Source organism: Helicoverpa armigera, chromosome 15 (genome assembly GCF_030705265.1).
Source record: "Helicoverpa armigera isolate CAAS_96S chromosome 15, ASM3070526v1, whole genome shotgun sequence".
In the NCBI taxonomy this organism is placed as follows: Eukaryota; Metazoa; Arthropoda; class Insecta; order Lepidoptera; family Noctuidae; genus Helicoverpa; species Helicoverpa armigera.
In genome coordinates, this window is record NC_087134.1 from 7,765,449 (window position 1) to 7,783,008 (window position 17,560).

The window sequence follows — 17,560 nt, forward strand, 5'->3', positions numbered from 1 at the left end:
ATTCTATCTGGGCCCGGAGCTTTACGGGGTTTGAGACGTTTGATGATCTCTGCCACTTCGTCTGGAGTGACGGGAGGCAAGGGATCGTCGGGGTCTTCTTGCGGTGGTAGGGAGGATCTGCGCTCGACCTCGGCTTCGACCTTTAGTAGGTGAGCCGGGTCGACCGGTTGGGTACTAGGCGAGCATTGAGCCTCGAGACTGTCGGCCAGACATTCCGCTTTTTCATCGTCCTCGAAGGCGAGGGAATTGTCGGGGCGTTTGATCGGCGGGGTGGAGGCTACTTCATCGGATTTGAGTTTCCTTTGAAGCTGCCAGAAGGCTTGATGAGTCGGCTCGAGTTCGCTCAGCGTCTTGTCCCAGCGCGTTTCACGCATCTCAGCAAGGCGTTCCTTTACAGCACGCTGTAAGTTACGCATGTGAGACTTGTTAGCGTCGCAAGGAAAAGTACTGTAGGCACGGACAGCCGCGTTCTTCTCGGTCACCAGAGCACGCACGTCATCCGGGAGCTTGAAGCGATGAAAGCTCGTCGCTTCAACTCTACGTGAACACTTGTCCACGGTGGATTGTACGTGCTCGGTGAACGAGCCGATCGCGCCTGTCATGTCAGCGACTGAGTTGATTTCATCGGGAATTGATTCTAACTGGGCGGAGGAGGATTTCAAGCTTTCGCTTAGCATTCTCCAGTCCGTGATAATCTGGGTGGGAGGAGGGCGATCCGGGTCGAGTGGGCCTGAGCGCGAGGCTAGTTCCACAAGAACCGGTCTGTGGTCGGAGGTGAGCTCGTGTAGTACCTCGATCGAATGTAAACGTAAGTTTACGTTCTTGAGGAGCGCTACATCGAGAACGTCGGGAAGGTGGTCGACTATATTAGGAAAGTGAGTGGGATGCATCGGAGCGATTACATCGAAGTTGAGGGATTCACACTGATTAAATAGCAATCTGCCTCTTGGAGAGGTAGTGTTGCTATTCCAGGCGGGATGTTTGGCGTTTAGATCGCCTGCTATTATTACAGAGTCGCTCAGGCCTAGTAAGGCTCTGAGATCGTTCGTGAAAAGGATCGGGTCGTAGGACTGAAAGGATGAGGACGTGGGAGGGCAGTAGGCCGATACGAGAGTGATCGACTGGTGCTGGGACATGGCTAGTCGACAGATCGAGGCTTCAATGCAGCTTAAGTCGGGGGGAGTGATCTCTACACAATGTAGCGATCTTTTATAATAGATAAGCGTGCCGCCTTTGTGGCGTGTGATCCTGTCATTTCTAATTAACTTGTAGTTAGCTATATTAGGGCCGCGTACACGCGGCTTTAGGAAGGTCTCTTGTACGAGAAGAATGTCTATCTTATGGGATTGTAGGAAGGCGGAAATCTCGTCGCGTTGGCCGAGAATACCGTTGGCATTATAATAGCCAAGCCTAAGGGAATGGGGTTTAATTTTGGATGTATTATCCATTTCTATTTCCTAAAGTGAGGCAGGTTTTGAACTGCCTGGGCGACGTCTGAATACTCCTGCATAACGGAGTAGAGTTTGATAAGGTCGCCATTGCTGGCGACTATCTCCCTCGAAAGTTGTTGAGCTCTGTCGCTCGTGAATACACTGAACGTGCTCAGTATAACGTTCATAGAACTGAGCGCTGATACTGGGCTAGAAGAGGGCGCGACGGATTTGGATGGCGCTTGCGCTTGCGCGGGCTTGGCGGCTATAGGAGCCGCGGAGGGCGCGGAGGGCGCGGAGGGAAGGACGGGAGGGACGCGAGGTAAGCTCGCGGGCGCCGCGGTGAAATTATTCACCGGGGCGGGAGTTGGCTGGGGCTGAGTTGGCCTCGGGGTTGGAAAGGCTCTCTGATGGTTGAGAGGGTTCCATGGGGAGGGCCGTTGTGGGCTGAGACGCTCGGGAAGTTGAGCGGTAGGTAGCCTCGCTGATGGGCTTTCCCTTAGCTGGCGGGCGTTTGCACGCTTGGCCAGCTTGGGAGACGTTTTTGGGGCCTTTGGGCAGCCGCGGTAGTTGGCGGGATGGCCTGAGGCGCCGCAGAGTACACAGCTCGGAGGCTCGGTGCACAGAGTGCGGTCCTTGGGTCGCGGGCAGTCGGAGGTGCCGTGTTGGCCTAGGCATTTCACGCACCTAGGCTGGGCGAAACAGTTGCGCTGTGAGTGACCCCACAGTTGGCAACGGTGGCATTGGGATACAATGCCAGATCTATTTGGCTTCTCGATTGAGATGCCGGTTAAATTACACACCGATTTGATGTTAAAAATCGGGTGGATTTTGGAAGGACACGGCTCGCATACTACGAGCACCATGTCGAAGGCGTGGCCGCTGCGGGCGCGGTGCATCCTATGGACTTGCGTCGCAGGGATGTTTTGTGACTTAAGGTCACTTAAAATGTCATCCGAAGGGATTTCCTTCGGAATACGGGTAATGACGACCCGGAGAGGTTTTCCTCAGGAGGAGTACGTATGGAACGAAATGTTCCTCGCTCTTAGCGCTTTAGTTATTTCCCTATAGTCGTCTGACGTAGGGAGGACGATTTTGATACCGTTGCCGGTATTGGAGGCCGATCTGTAGTTGATCTTACGATCAACACACAGCTTGGACACTTCGGTCCATTTCGCCTTGTCCTGTAAGTATACAGGCGGCGGAGGTTTGCTTTTAGGTGCGCTTTTGGGCTTAGCGGCACCTTGGGAGGAAGCGACCTGCGAGGTCGAGGGTGACGGGGCGGGGGATGCTGTAGACACAGCGGGCGGGCTAGGGAGAGGAGATGCGGCAAGGGCGATGGTCTTGCGCGCCTTGTCGTTGTTTTTGTTCTTTTTCCTCTTACCTCCCAGTACGACGGTGAAGTCTTCGTCGGAGGAAGAGGAGTCAGAGGGCTCGGAGGGTTGAGCATCCTCAGGGACGGGTGAGGCAGAGCGGGAGGACGAGGTGTCCATGCATTCGGCGTCGACGTTTGACGCAGGTGCACTCGCCTGAGTTATTTCCATTGTCTGTGAGACAATGGGATTAGAAACAATGGTCGAGTGCAGCTGGGCATCGACCATTGTATTGGGATTACCGTTTCCGCTAATGCGGCGGTTTTCCCCGAAGAGACAATTATAGGCTCGACAATGGGGCGCGGCACAGCTGCGCCGGCCTCCTTTGTTGAGCCGTTATCTATAACACAATAGCGCGCTAGGCGCGGGTCCTTGATATCAAGGTTACTAATAATGTCGCCATATTTGGCGACGATGTCTTGGTCCTTGAGGAGGACCTCAAAGAAGAACTTAATTACTTCGGTAGTCATTTTCCCGTGAGGAAGAGGGCTACCGAGCTAAGAGGTGGGGCCTAATTATAAAACCTAACAACCTATCTCCTATCTCCCCGGGTGGATGGGCCGGGGATGTGTAACCCTCCTGCCGGGTATAGGCAGGAGGTGAGTACCTATTGGTGAGCCCTAAGCTTGTAAACCGTTCGCCAGTCTTATTGTGCGAACGGGCCCTAGCCAGTCTAGTGCGAAGGGTATAGAGATACCCAACCGACACCAGGTGTGTAGCTGTGAAAGCAAACCAGATGCAAGGCACGACTAGGAGATCCCCCAAGGCCGAAATCCGAGCTCCCGTCCAATTGACTGCCTTGCCCTGAAGGGGTTCGGCGGGTGTGATTGGGTCAACACCCTCTCGGCTTCGTTGTCACCGTATGGTTTCAACCGAGAACCACGAAACTGTGGCTTTTACCCAGAAGGGGTCAACTGAATTTACTTGACACAAACGTTTTAGAAACAGGATAATCGTCCGCCGCTTTGAAAAAAGCAGCTTTAGATTGATATATTTGTAGTCGGCAGAGCGACTACGGTGAGCGTTACGTCGGGCGTAACAAAGACAAAAGTCGTAAACGGGCGAGCGCAGAGCGACACGTCCGTACACGACGAGAGTCAGAAGTGGAGTCCAATTAAATGTAAATACAGAACGAGCTTAAGTGTAAAATTACAGGGGCCGAAGTAGTGTTAACGCTCAGGCGAGAGCGTCGCGCGATTGTCCAATAAGAACGCTCTGATAAGACTCTGTGAGTACCTAAAAGAAACGAGACAGATGCGCGCGCGAGCGAGATAGCACATACGTAAATATGACGCGTTCGGCGCGAGCGGTCTTCAGTCCCATGTTGTGGGAGGTGTAGCGTAGCGTACCTCACACCCACAATTTCTGATAGTTGCCCTCGATTTCTCAGGATTTCCATCATCAGATCCTGACCTGATGACAATGGAAATAAACGGCGAGTATACTCTTTTACTACAAAGAAATGTTTTCTCAAATCCGTCAAACTTGGTCGTTTAAATTCCCCATTGAAATGAGGAAAATATTTGATTTGATTTGATAATATTTTAATATTTTATGTAACTTGAAATTTATCATTTTCGCAATTTTTCCTTTATCTGTACTATATAACGTTGCTTCGTGCCGAATTTCAAGATTCTGAGTTCACGGGAAGTACCTTGTAGGTTTTGATTCCCTAGCGTGTGACGGAAATTCGTCTAAGGCAGTGGTTCTTAACCGGTGGTCCGCGGACCACTGGTGGTCCCTGGAGGCATTCCAAGTGGTCCGCGAAGCTTAGCTTCGCGACGTTGCTATACGTTATGTAACTTAATTTTTAACGACTTATAATTGCGAGCGGGGGTTTTCGCATGGACGTATATCGGGTGTGGCGTACCTAGTCCCCCCATTCATGAAAATGTATGTTTGGGCTACATTTTACGTAATTTTGGTTTTGAGTCTTAAAAAAAATAATTAAAATTTCGCGCTCGCTTTGCTCGCGTATTCAGAAACTGTATGCCCTTACTTTTGCATTTGTCAACAAACAATAAGTTAAGTACGTTTGGGCTAAATTTTACGTCATATTTGGTTGAGGTCCGATAAAAATTTCGCACTCGCTTCGCTCGCGTATTCAGGAACTATATTATAGCCCTTATTTTTGCATTTGTCAACAAACAAAACGTTAAGTACGTTTGGGATAAATTTTACGAAATTTTTGTTTTAAGTACAATAAAAATTTCGCGCTCGCTTCGCTCGCGTATTCAGAAACTATATGCCCTTATTTTTGCATTTGTCAACAAACAAAAAGTTAAGTACGTTTGGGCTACATTTTACGTAATATTTGGTTTAAGTCCGATAAAAATTTCGCGCTCGCTTCGCTCGCGCATTTGGAAACTGCATAGGCAGCTTTTTTTTTGCGTTTCTTAACCTACACAACTGCCGACATGCGTTTAGCTTTGAGTAGAACTGACCCAAAAAAACAGTTTTTTTAATGAATAATAAAGAAATGAGTGCTAATTTAGGTAAACCGATGAGGTGGTCCCCGGCAAGACAAAATTAGTTAAAGTGGTCCCCCATGTCAAAAAGGTTAAGAACCACTGGTCTAAGGTGTCGGTATAACTACTGTATCTTTTGATCGCGTTAACTTAGAAGTTTGATTTTTTCACTGCCTAAAGGGACAATAGACCTAGGTATTTGGTATAAATTTCAATTTGATACCTTTATTCGTTTGTGAGAAATAAGGTAGTTAGTTTCATTCTATTAAAATATTTTTTTTTACATTATATAACAAAAAAAATGAGATTTTCGTAATTTTTCCTATATTTGCATTATATGACAATGCTTCATGCCAAATTTCAAGACTCTGAGTTTACGGGAAGTATCCTGTAGGTTTTGATTCCTTTGCGAGTGTCGAAAATTTGTTGAAAATATCGACATAATCGGCTGTATCTTTTGATTGGCTTGGCTTAGAAGTTTGATATTTTCACAGCTTAAAGGGACAATAGATCTGAGTATTTCATGTGAATTTCAGCTTGATACGTCCACGCGTTCTTGAGATAAAGGGTCTTGACAGACAGACAGACAGACAGACAGACAGACAGACAGACAGACAGACAGACAGACAGACAGACGGACAACAAAGTGATCCTATAAGGGTTCCGTTTTTTCCTTTTGAGGTACGGAACCCTAAAAATGGAAAATAACCTCTAAATACACTAAGATTAGTTTTTAAAACTACTACACCAGGCACCATACAAAAGGCAAAATTGAAACACTCCTTGCAAACTATAACAGATGCACCGACTATCGCAGACCTAATTACATTGCAACAAACTTAAATGTTTGCACTTTATCGAGCGGTCACCGAGCATGCACGAACTTGCACGAACTTGTCCGAATGCCAAACTTCTACTACTTACGACACTCGGCCCCACTCGGAGGAGGTTCAATGCAAAGTACATTAGTTCAAGTCCTACAGCTGTACTGTAGAGAAGCGATCGGGAGTTTACTAAATGGTAAATAGGGTTTAAACTTAGTGTATTGAACACTGATTGAGAAATAGGAGATGTGAAGCAGCAAATAATTAGTAGCAATTGAGTGTGTTTATTTATTACGACTTTGCACTAAAACTCCTGAACTGATTTAGACGAAATTTATAGTATAGATAGTGAGTTAGACCTAAGAAAAGATGGATGGATTGCCTGAAAGATGACATGAATAGGAAGAGAGTGAGTGTCAGTATGACGAGTGACAGGGGAAGATGGAAGAGGATGACATATTGCGCCGACCCCAAATAAAATTGGGAACAGGGCAGGAGGAAGAAGAAGAAGATAGGTGATAGTTAAAAGAAGTATGTAGGCTTTTTAATCCGATTGCCTGGTTCTTTCGAGACTGGAAATTTTAAAACCACAACTACTAAAACTACTAAAAAAACATCTTCGTAATTATCTAATTCTAAATTCTATTCTAAACCGATACTAACCTTTACAATGAACCCTTTATCGTATAACAAGAACTTTAACTAGCTATCGGAATTCATTTAGTATTTCCCCAACGCAAAATATTATTATCTTACTAAAGAAACTAGACCATTGATAGTGCTTGGGGTAGGTAATATTATGAAACCAAATGAAAACTATTTTAAGAAAAGTTATCAGTCCCATGGTCATTGCCACACATCATGTTAACATGCTTTCCTAATCACGAAGAGACTCGTGATGAGATAGATGGTTCTCCATCCTGGGACCGAATGCGTCAAGCATTGCTTAACCTATAATGGACTAGTGCGACTGTAACTTAGGTCACGAACTCAGAAGCACTCAGATTCATTATAGGCAATGTTAACTAAAAGAAAATGATCAGTTTTGTCACACATCATGTTAAGATGCCTTCCTAATCACGAAGAGACTCGTGATGAGATAGATGGTTCTCCATCCTCGGAGCTTAATAAAATGATGGACTAGTATGACTGTTACTTAGGTCACAAACTCAGAAGACTCGACTCATCATCTTCCATCTCCCGAGCCTTTTCCCAACTCTGTTGGGGTCGGCTTCCAGTATAACCGGATGTAGCTGTGTACCAGTGTTTTACAAGACTTATTATAGGCAATGTTAACTAAAAAACAATGATGGCTACACATTAAATTCCTTACTTAACATTCCTCAAGCTAAACGTACTTTACGTTAAGCCTGAAGATATAAAAATAGAGGAAAGATAGTAAAATACCGACTTTAACCATAATATAATGCTCTTTAAACCCAAGCTGGTACGTGCTTCAAAGCACAACATCGCTATTTAGTACATATTGCTTCGAAATAAACACGTTTCGGTTTTATTTACTTCGATTTATTTTATACGTAGTCCGTTCACGTTGACCCAGTGTAAACGGGTTACAGAAAATGGAGTGTAAGTTTGAAATCTCCATTAGGTTGAAGCAAAAAGTTTTATAAAAGGAAGCTGGAATAGACTAGTCTTTACATTTGGACTTACCTCCTAACAAAAACATGATGGTGGTGATGAACAACTAAAAAGTAGGCATTAATAAAATGCTAATAATATTTAATAAAACCTACATGAAAGAAAAATTGCACAAGGAAGTAAATGTATCGTCATTTAACTAATTTCCTGAAAAATCTTTTCAGAACTTATCTTAAAGACTTTATAGTAGATAGGTACCACCTTTATAGTAGGTAGGTATTATTTGTACCACCGAACACCAACCCTTAGGGGGAATTATTATAAAGAAACTACATCGCAAATTACATTTCCTCACCCCCTTTTCTCACGAGAGCATCAAACAAAAACTTTCTGGACGAACATCTACAATCACAAGCGCGGTATAATTCTTAACAAACAAAATAAACAAGTCCTCTCCACCGCACCCCCGCTCCCTGTAACCACAGTGTAACTTAGATAAGTTAACTATCAGGACACGCCAATAACGTGCCTTTTCCTCTGCTGATAATACGAGAACGCCCAAATAGCTTTTACGGATCTCCTTCTTCTTATCGAGTTGGCTACAGGTTTAATCACCTAGCAAGCCCTCAAAACCGCCTGACGTCCTTTTTTATGGGAAATCATCTATTTCTTTCTTCCCCCTACGAGCGTAAGACACAATGCTGCATTCTATATTTAGATCACTCGCAGGACCACCATTAACGGTTTACCACTAATTCCCAGGCTCCGGGCTGCTTTGTGAAAGTTTCTATCGAATAACTGGAATCAAATCCGAGACCTCGTGCACAACAGCCGCGCTATGTAATAGCTAGACCAACGAGGTATTTTGGCTTTGTACTCAATGGTGTTTTTTTTGCATAGAAACATGGCGGCTCCAGTTGGTCGAACATTCTAAGCAGTGTAACGATAATATGATTTATCTGATGCGATGACTCGATATTTTCCCCAGTTCCCCGGTACTTTATTATTTGTGGGAGCGAATCTTTGATATTGGACAGCGGTGCTCAAAGAGCCGGGGCTATGAAATCGAGTTTTCTTTTACGGTTCAATACACATCACTAATAATACCGATTTTATTATACCAAGCCTTTGGTGCAATAGTTGAGGCTTGTGTCAGGGGATTTTGATTTATGTGTTCAATACTATTATTGCAAAGTTATTGAAGATCATATAATTGTATACATACGGTATTTAAATAATGATTTGCCTGATTTGGAAGACGTCCTACTGTACGGTAAGACGATTTGAAGAAAGGTGGCGGTCAGTAGATGGACGCAGGCTGCTCATTACCGGGATAGTTCGCGCTTGTTAGGGGAGACCTACTTTCAGTAGACGGTGTTCAGTGAACAAAAAACTTTAAAGCACAATTTGATATTATCTATTAGCATTGAGAATTGTAATATGTTCAAAAAGTTGAGAAACCCAGGCCATGGGTAACATGGATCAGTGATAAATATCGCAGTAGTAACCAAATCCTTTTAACGTGTAATAGTGAGTTGAATAATAAACCTAATGTATTTTATTCCTTCGACCCTTCGGTTTGAATAGAGGTCAGACCGATTACCAAACTATTTATTTTTATTTTCTTTTTGTATAGAAAGTGGGTGGGCGGTAATCTGGCGATAGGTAAATGATACGCCAAGAATTCTCGAAATACAACAAATGTATAATAAATTAATAAAAAAGCGTTAATAAATAAAATGCGTTTACTAACGCGTCACACATAAACAGTAGTGTGAAGCGTCTAAAAAATTACATGTGAAAGTAATACTTTAAGTCTTCAAGATAGAACTACTGAACCGATTTAAATGAAATTGGGAACACAAATCAACAGCCTGCAAAGGGAAGGAAGGCTTTTTCCAACTTTCTATCCGATTGTGGCAAGAAGTTCCCCCAGGATGCTTTTGGAACTGCATTCAACTGCTTAGTTGAGCAGTTGACCCTAATAATTTCTATATGATCTTTTTTCTGACGAAGTATAAATCATAGAAACACTGCAACATTATTCAAAAAATCTAAAAAAAATGCATCCATAAAAAATCCACGTACATTTTTCAAGCCCCAAACGAACTGAATTTGGCCGAACATACAAACGCTCTTAAATTTCAATGCGAGCGACCGGACACATTTAAAATGATATCTGATATTACACATATGCCGTCTCTGACCTGGTTCTACTCCACGGCTGGTACACTTGCATACAACTGTGCATTGTGGAGGAAAAATGCATAGAAATCGATCCGTAACAGTGGGTTTAGCGTAAACTGAAACGTAAGAACTGAGAGTTTGAACCATGCCTTACTTAACCTTCAGTGATAAAAAGTACTATACTAGTAAAAAAATGGCCCTTGTCTTCCCGTGTGAATATGGAGAATAAAGTAAATAGTAGTAATCAATCTAAACACATGCGTTGCTTTATCTCATTAACCAAATCTATACTTGTATTCGCAAGTATACCTGACGGCTTGACCAAAATCACCGCCTAGCATTTTCACAATAATACCTATTAAGATCGGCTTCCAGTCTTACCAGATGCAACTGAGTACCACTGTATTATATAGAGCATTTGCTCTGACTTCCTTAATCCAGTTAGGTACACTACACTGCAAGACAGCTTATCCAAAATACTCAATATTCCCATTCCCATTTAAAAAATTAAAAAGCAATCAAATTGTCATTTACCGACCAAAAACAAACTTCCTCCAATTTAAAATTAAACCAATAATCATGTCCTACGAGACTCTAAATTGGAAACAATAAATCCGAACACATAACAGCAATGTTCCACTCGACAGTACTCATATAAAATCATTTGGGAGCACTCGGATTTTAATTAAGAGCTGACTACAAGCTGTAGGTGTTCATAAAACTGTTCAACTTCTGTTATTGGCGTGTTCAATAACGCATTAGCTTATCAAATCAATTTTATTTTATAGCTGTTGTTAATTTCGTTAATTTACCGACGAAGTATTGTAAAGAAGTTTGTATATTTGTTAGTTGCTAAGCGTTGAAATTTGGTATAACCAGTGTCCTTTCTAGTGCATTGTGCATAATATGTAACTTATGAATGTAAGTATTATGTTTTAGCTCTCATATATAATCGCCAAAGACAAGTTGTCTTTGACAAACTCCATAGGAAACGTAGAATTAACTTAGTTAGATTGTACCATATACAGAAAACTAAATGCTTGAATTTTAAAACTCTATTTTAACAATCTAGGACCTGAATTAAACTTAAACATCACAGTTCGTCATTAATTAGTCTGTCTGGGAAGAATTCATTTCTAAGCTGTGTCCAAAATTCCATTCTCTTCGCTTCTGGAAGTTTTATCATCTTCAGCTCGGAACCCATGTTCAGGAGTTGTACACTCTTGTTAGGATTTAGAGGTAGCCATTGTAATCCTTCTAGGATGTCATCCGAAGAATGAGGAGTAGGCTTCCTGAAAATCATTTAAAACAGTTATTTTAGTAATGATTGATGATTGAAGAATAATTAGGAAAGGTAGTTTAGTTAATGAAATTGCTTAAAATAATAATATTGAACGCTCATTTTGATATTTCTTTTATCATTTATATGGATAGACAACTGTTTTAATAACAAAATCACAAACAATTAAATATTATAGCTATCGTCGGTCTGGCTAAAACAAATTAATAAGCTCCTTTGTAAACTTATACAAACAAATTTTAATTTCAAAATACCAAGTGAAAATCCGCACAAAGTACCTAACGCCCAGGTAACAATCTTTTAATACCATCAAGGTAGGCCTACCGTAAACTGACAAAACAATTAGAAAATAACTCCGCGTTAAGGATTCACCTCAACCACTTACATTAAAATTCATTAACTGGTAGAAAAGAGCAAATATTTAATCTACATTAACCTTACCCGTATTTAGCGAAATTTGCCAATAACCTCGCAATCTTCTTAATAAAGAGTCTCTCATTTGAAGTCTCCGCCGCATTATACGCCGAAGTCAAAGATTTACATTTAAATTGGTAACAGATTTCATCACCAGATGTCGCTCCGGTGAGGTTCAAATTACGGAGCACCGTGTTCCATACGAGGCTGAAGGGCCCTCGGTACGTGAAGCGATACAAGTAAACATTATTACACGACACTTGGCTGTGCAAGGTCGCCTGCCGGAGTATCGGATAAATCACTTGGTCCGACATATACTTCGCGAACCGGCGCAGACTCCTCTCCCCAACCGTCCCATTAACGAAATAGAAATCCATTATTTTCCTCCTTATCTTCTTGTACAGTTTCGACCCGTATTCGTCTCTCCTCCCTTCGAACGGCAATAAATACTGAAAGTTATAATTTAAATACTTAAGAAGTTTCCTGTTTCGCACGAAACCATCCAGTTTGTGAAGGGAATCTAAGTTGGTGTATCCTATCATAACTTCCACGGCATTATTTGTAATTTTTCGCTTGTATACTTCTAAAGGAAATTTGTTCATGAAAGCGCCTTTTCCTGATAGTTCGACGGTGAGCGGAAATGAGTTGATAAGCCTCTGATTGTCCCTTACTTCAGTGCTGTCAAAAATATCATAGCTGGCCACTAACAGTTTCTTTGTGGAACTTTTTGAAAGGAGTTCGTACAATCTTGTTCGATTGAACTTTTCAAATGGGCCATCCAGATTCCAATATAATTTATTCATAATTTCGAAATTATAGTTTCTGTAATCAGCCGGTGACAATGCACTCCCACCTTGAATAATGACTCTTTGGAACAAATCTTCGCCTGCAGCAGACACTAGTAGTGATGCAACTATGGGAGCTGTAGACTCAGATCCAAAAACAGTCACTTTGTTTAAATCACCTTTGAAATGGCTAATATTATCTCTTATCCATCGTAGTGCTGTCAGAACATCCTTAGCTCCCATATTGCCTCCAGCGAAATTATCTCCAGTATTGAGGAAACCAAATATGGAGGTTCTAAGTGATACAGTCACCACAATAACTTCTTCATCTATTAGAAAGTCTGGGCTGTGCCTGTGTGCATTCTCGTGGATCCATACAATGACGGGAAAGTGGTATACATGTTCACTAATGGGTGTATAAACTGATAAGTATAAGCAATCTTCAGTGTGGCCAGATGCACAACTCTCATTATATGGGGTACTGTAGTTGTAAATGGGTTTGTCGAGCCAACGAAGCGGATTTGGTGGCTGAAAATTATGAGTGATTTTTTATTGATAAAACAGAGCTACTTAAAAATAATGCTCTGTTACCAAAAATAATTTTCTATCCTATTTAAAAATTACCTTTTTTGGATCATTTAAAATTAAAGTTTGTTATCAAATAATGATTACCTTGAACCGTAACTTTCCGACAGGAGGAGATGCATAAGAAATCTTCCAAAACGCCGCATAAGGTTTGTCTTCAAAAATCGTGAATAACTTCCTTCCAACGATTTTCGTACCATTAGTATTAATTACATACACTTCATCACTGTTTGAATGACAAAACAATAACGATAAGAAGAAGAAAATAAGACTGAAACTCATTTGAAAATCCATGTAAACAAGTGACTATGAGATTGAACGTTCAAATAGTACTAAGTACTATCATGTACAAAATGTGAGGAAGTTTAAAGGACACGTCATTTAAACATAACTAAAAGGCGTGAAAATGTTTTCATAATATATGAAAGTGTTACTAAATAAGCATTCGTTCTGAAGGTTACTTTGTATCACGTAGATTTACATGACTAATATATTCCTGGTGTTGAGTTTCTGTCCCAAAATTTAAATGATGTTGATACGTTCCTTCGTCTTTCGGTACGAAGATTTGCAATACCGGTACCTACATCACATAGTTCAGTTACCCGGTATTGCACTGTATTAAAATACAACTATATACCTACATAATGTTTATGTGAGTACTGTAAGACAGAGTTGCACCATTTGACTATAATGATAACCAAATCTTACAGCCTTATACTTACCGCCCATTGGTCAAATCGGTGATTTGGCAATTGAAATTGGGTCAGTTTCGTTTTAGTTTAATGGTGTAACTTACCGTAAAAATATTAAAGCATCAAGCACCTAGTAATGACGTTTCTTAAGAACCTTTGACGTTGAATCAAACTATGTGAATATATTTTATCATATATATTTTCTGTTAAATTAACGATATCAAGCTCTTAAATATTCAGTTTTATTTATAACACGTCATACAAAAATACAATATATCTATTTTTCACCAATTATTATTTAACACCTTCTAATTTACCGGTGTTTTATGGACATATAATAAAGATAAAAACGTGGCCTGATAACCCGATATCATTCACCCGGTGTATTAGTTACAATTGATAATTTCATTAAAACAAGTCGACATAAATATGTGAAAATGTATTTTAAATTAATTCATATTTTAATTTTACTAATATTAGGTGTAGGTCAAACTGTGTGTGATGATAAACCCGTGGTAGAAACTACTAATGGACCAATATCGGGAAAAGTTTTGAAGACGCTTATTAAAAATGTTGATTATTATGGGTTTATGGGCATTCCATATGCAAAGCCACCCGTTGGTGATCTACGATTTTTGGTAAGTCTTTACTTAAACAGAGTTCTAATAAAACTGTAAAGTACAAGTATATAATATTCATCGCTAAGTTTAAACAAAAAAATATTTCTATATGAGTGTTTTTTATATTTTGTAATTACATTTTTTATCAAATGTCTTAAAATAGGCATCAATTAATATTATTAACAAACAACAAATCGCATAGAATATTGATATTGTGAAAAAATCTACAAACAGAAAGGTACCCGATACGAATATAAAAATCAGTCAATCAAAGTCCCTTAACAACACAAACGTATCACAAAAAGCATTCACATGAACTACCCCGAAAAAGGTTTTATGTCAGGGAAAAGAAATATAACAATGGCGTATCACATATTTTTCAGGCACCTCAACCCGTCGACCCTTGGGACGACACGCTGACAGCTACTAAGGAAAAACGTGCCTGCATTCAGTTCAACAACAACGTGAAAAAAGGACAGCCTTTAGGATGGTATGGAGTCGAAGATTGCCTATACCTAGATATATTCACGCCAGCTATAGATAAAAAGGAACGAGCAGTAATCATGTTCATAAACAACGACCATTTCCAAAATTCTTATAATAAAACCAAGGATTATGCTCCAGACTTCTTTATAGAAGAAGATGTTTTGGTAGTTACTATAAGCCATCGGTTAGCTGCTATGGGATTTCTGTCATTAGAAAATGAACTTTTGCCTGGCAATTCAGGTTTGAAAGACATAGTCGAAGGATTGGAGTTTGTTAGAGACAACATAGAACAGTTTGGTGGTGATTCGAACAAAATCACTCTTATGGGACTGCAAGGTGGAGCTGCTGCCGTTGATTTGCTCATTCACACAAAAGCCAAAGATATGTTCAGTGGAGCCATACTACAGAGTGGCACATCTTGGATTTCGGCTTACTTACAAGAAAAAGTGAGAGACAGAGCATTTAAACTTGGAGAGATGATGAATATTACAACAAGTAATGATATAAAACTTCTAAAAGATTTACAAGGCATTTCTGCACCTGATATACTATCAAGAGATGTGCACGCGAGTCCTAGTGATTATTTCAAAGAAACACAGAAAAGCGTAGTAGCATTCGGCCCCATTGTTGAGAATCATCCAGATGGACTGGTTACACAATATCCAGAAGATTCTACAGATAAGATTGATATACCTATAATGATAGGTTCTAATTCAAGAGAAGGCTTGGAGTCTATGCTGCAGTACCTCTTAGAACCAAGATACATAAGTTTTCTCAAAAAGGACTTTCCAGTTTTACTGCCTAGGCGGTTGAAATTCCAATTTGATCCTTTAAAAGATGTGTACGATGAAGCCGCTCAAGAAATCAGAGATCTTTATTTCAAGGATGGTGAGGTAACAATGAAGAGTGTTCCAGATCTAATTACGTATATGGGTGACGCAACAACTAATTACGCTGTAGATTATACTGCCAGAGTATATTCAGAAAGATCTCTAAAACCAGTTTACTACTATCATTTTGATTATATAAGCAAGCTGAATGAAAATAAACACAATTTGATGAAACACTCAACAATAGAAGAAGGAACTTGGGGAACAGCTACAGGAGATGAAATGTGTTACCTTTTCAAATGTCCTAGTCTGGTAAAAGATTATTTGAAAATTGAAGAGAAGGGAGCAGAGGAGAGAATAATGCAAAAGAAAATGATCAAACTATGGACGAATTTTGCTAAATACGGGTAAGTGAAATCAAAAGGAAATTTACAAAATAAAAACTATCTTTGACAATAAAAATACCGAAAATATACATTATTTAAAATGTCTATTGTCTATGTTTATTGTCAATGCGGGCAAACATTTTATTTAAAAAATGTTTGCCCGCGATCAAAATCTAAAGTAACTAGTATTGAATTAGTACTTAATGTGAACTCAATGATAAAGAATTAGCACAATTCTTTATCATTGAGTTCCAAGTTTATAAAATAAATCACCATACATTTTCTTTGGAAGCTAAACAACAGTCTTCATGATATTCCTAAACTCCACTACACATGATTATTTAACTTACTTTAAAGTTTATTTTAATAATGAAATAACTATGTATTGACTTACTTTTAAGTACCTAATCAAAAATGTTTACTTTCAGGAACCCAACACCCGATAATGATGAAGTACTAGCAGGCCTAAAATGGCCTTCATATACATTAGAATCTAAAGAGTATCTACTCATAGACAACCAGATGGAAATACAGAAAGATTTGTACAAAAAACGTTTCAATTTCTGGAACCAATTTATTGAGAAGTGGGAGAAATTAGCCGTCAATGGTATTGTCTCTGAATCTGGTAATAAAAAAGATGAGTTATAATTATTTATAATGGTTTTATTTAACTAAAATATATTGACTTGATTAATCTATCCGTCATTTTTTTTTTATTCGATTGGTCGTATGGTACAACAGTATTGGTAAAACTTAAACCACTAAAAGAAGTCCCCTTTGCACTTTGATTTGTTTTCACACTTAATTAGAATAAATGAAAGAAAAACTTCAAAGAATCTGAAAATGCTTAGAAAAAATGTATTAATGTTTACAGTACAAACAATCCCACCCAAAACAAAAATGTGAAAGGCTGCCACGTTTTCACACACCTTGTTATAAACCTACTAACGCAATGAATCAAGTATTTAATTTTCTATTTAAACTTGCCAAGTAACATTATTAATAAGTAACTATTTTTAACTGAGGTATGTGTATGGAACTTGGTACTTATTCAGATCTCACTTCTTTTATAGGCGAAGCATTCCCAAATTATCGAACTTGGCAGCCTTTCACATTTTTGTTTTGGGTGGGATTTCATTTATTTTTGTAAGGTTGTTTATTTTATATTTTTCTTATGATTAAGTTAGTTAAGGAAATGTCTCATTTATACTATCTTTCAGATTTTTGAATATGCACTATGCTTCTTACAAAGAAATGAACTAGATTAACTAAATGGACTAGATTTACCAACTGACTGACATGACACGTTATCATATATTATGTTCGTGGATCAAAGTTACACATTCGTTATTTTCGAAAGTGACTCACACTTGGCCGTTTTCAGATTTTTACTTTGACTAAATACAAACCTTTGTAACGAATTTCAGATCGGTACGACCATTCGAAGATATATTATATAAATATAGATAAATTTAGTTCGTTTTAGTTCCTTAGGGGTATAAATTTAGACTGGGTATTTTACACCTTCATTATTTTGAAACCGACTCACACTTGGCCATTTTCAGATTTTTCCCTTTACTT

At 39.7% G+C, this 17,560-nt stretch overlaps 2 protein-coding genes across 2 annotated transcripts; one reads left to right on the forward strand and one right to left on the reverse strand.

Annotated features, from left to right (window-relative positions):
- Nucleotides 1-10,974: 10,974 nt before the first annotated feature.
- On the reverse strand, nt 10,975-13,694 carry LOC110378335 (juvenile hormone esterase). The gene is made up of 3 exons (XM_064038236.1): nt 13,674-13,694; nt 11,623-12,908; nt 10,975-11,173 (listed from the first exon to the last, which is right to left on the reverse strand). Exons 1-3 carry the CDS (start codon nt 13,692-13,694, stop codon nt 10,975-10,977), a joined length of 1,506 nt encoding a protein of 501 aa, XP_063894306.1.
- A 348-nt stretch (nt 13,695-14,042) lies between these two features.
- Nucleotides 14,043-16,630, forward strand: LOC110378334 (juvenile hormone esterase). Its single transcript, XM_021337546.3, has 3 exons — nt 14,043-14,295; nt 14,661-16,000; nt 16,408-16,630. The coding sequence occupies exons 1-3, from the start codon at nt 14,095-14,097 to the stop codon at nt 16,625-16,627; spliced, it is 1,761 nt and encodes a 586-aa protein (XP_021193221.3). The 5' UTR covers nt 14,043-14,094; the 3' UTR covers nt 16,628-16,630.
- The last annotated feature ends 930 nt before the right edge of the window (nt 16,631-17,560 follow it).

Bases quoted from the DNA above. Each gene is read 5' to 3' on its own strand.
- LOC110378335 (XM_064038236.1), bottom strand. From the start codon at position 13,694: ATGGGCGGTAAGTATAAGGCT. The intron at 12,909-13,673 runs GTAAGATTTGGT...CATAATTTTCAG, and splicing joins TGGGCGGTAAGTATAAGGCT to CCACCAAATCCGCTTCGTTG. The intron at 11,174-11,622 runs GTAAGGTTAATG...AATGATTTTCAG, and splicing joins GCAAATTTCGCTAAATACGG to GAAGCCTACTCCTCATTCTT.
- LOC110378334 (XM_021337546.3), top strand. From the start codon at position 14,095: ATGTATTTTAAATTAATTCATATTTTAATTTTACTAATATTAGGTGTA. The intron at 14,296-14,660 runs GTAAGTCTTTAC...CATATTTTTCAG, and splicing joins TTGGTGATCTACGATTTTTG to GCACCTCAACCCGTCGACCC. The intron at 16,001-16,407 runs GTAAGTGAAATC...GTTTACTTTCAG, and splicing joins ACGAATTTTGCTAAATACGG to GAACCCAACACCCGATAATG.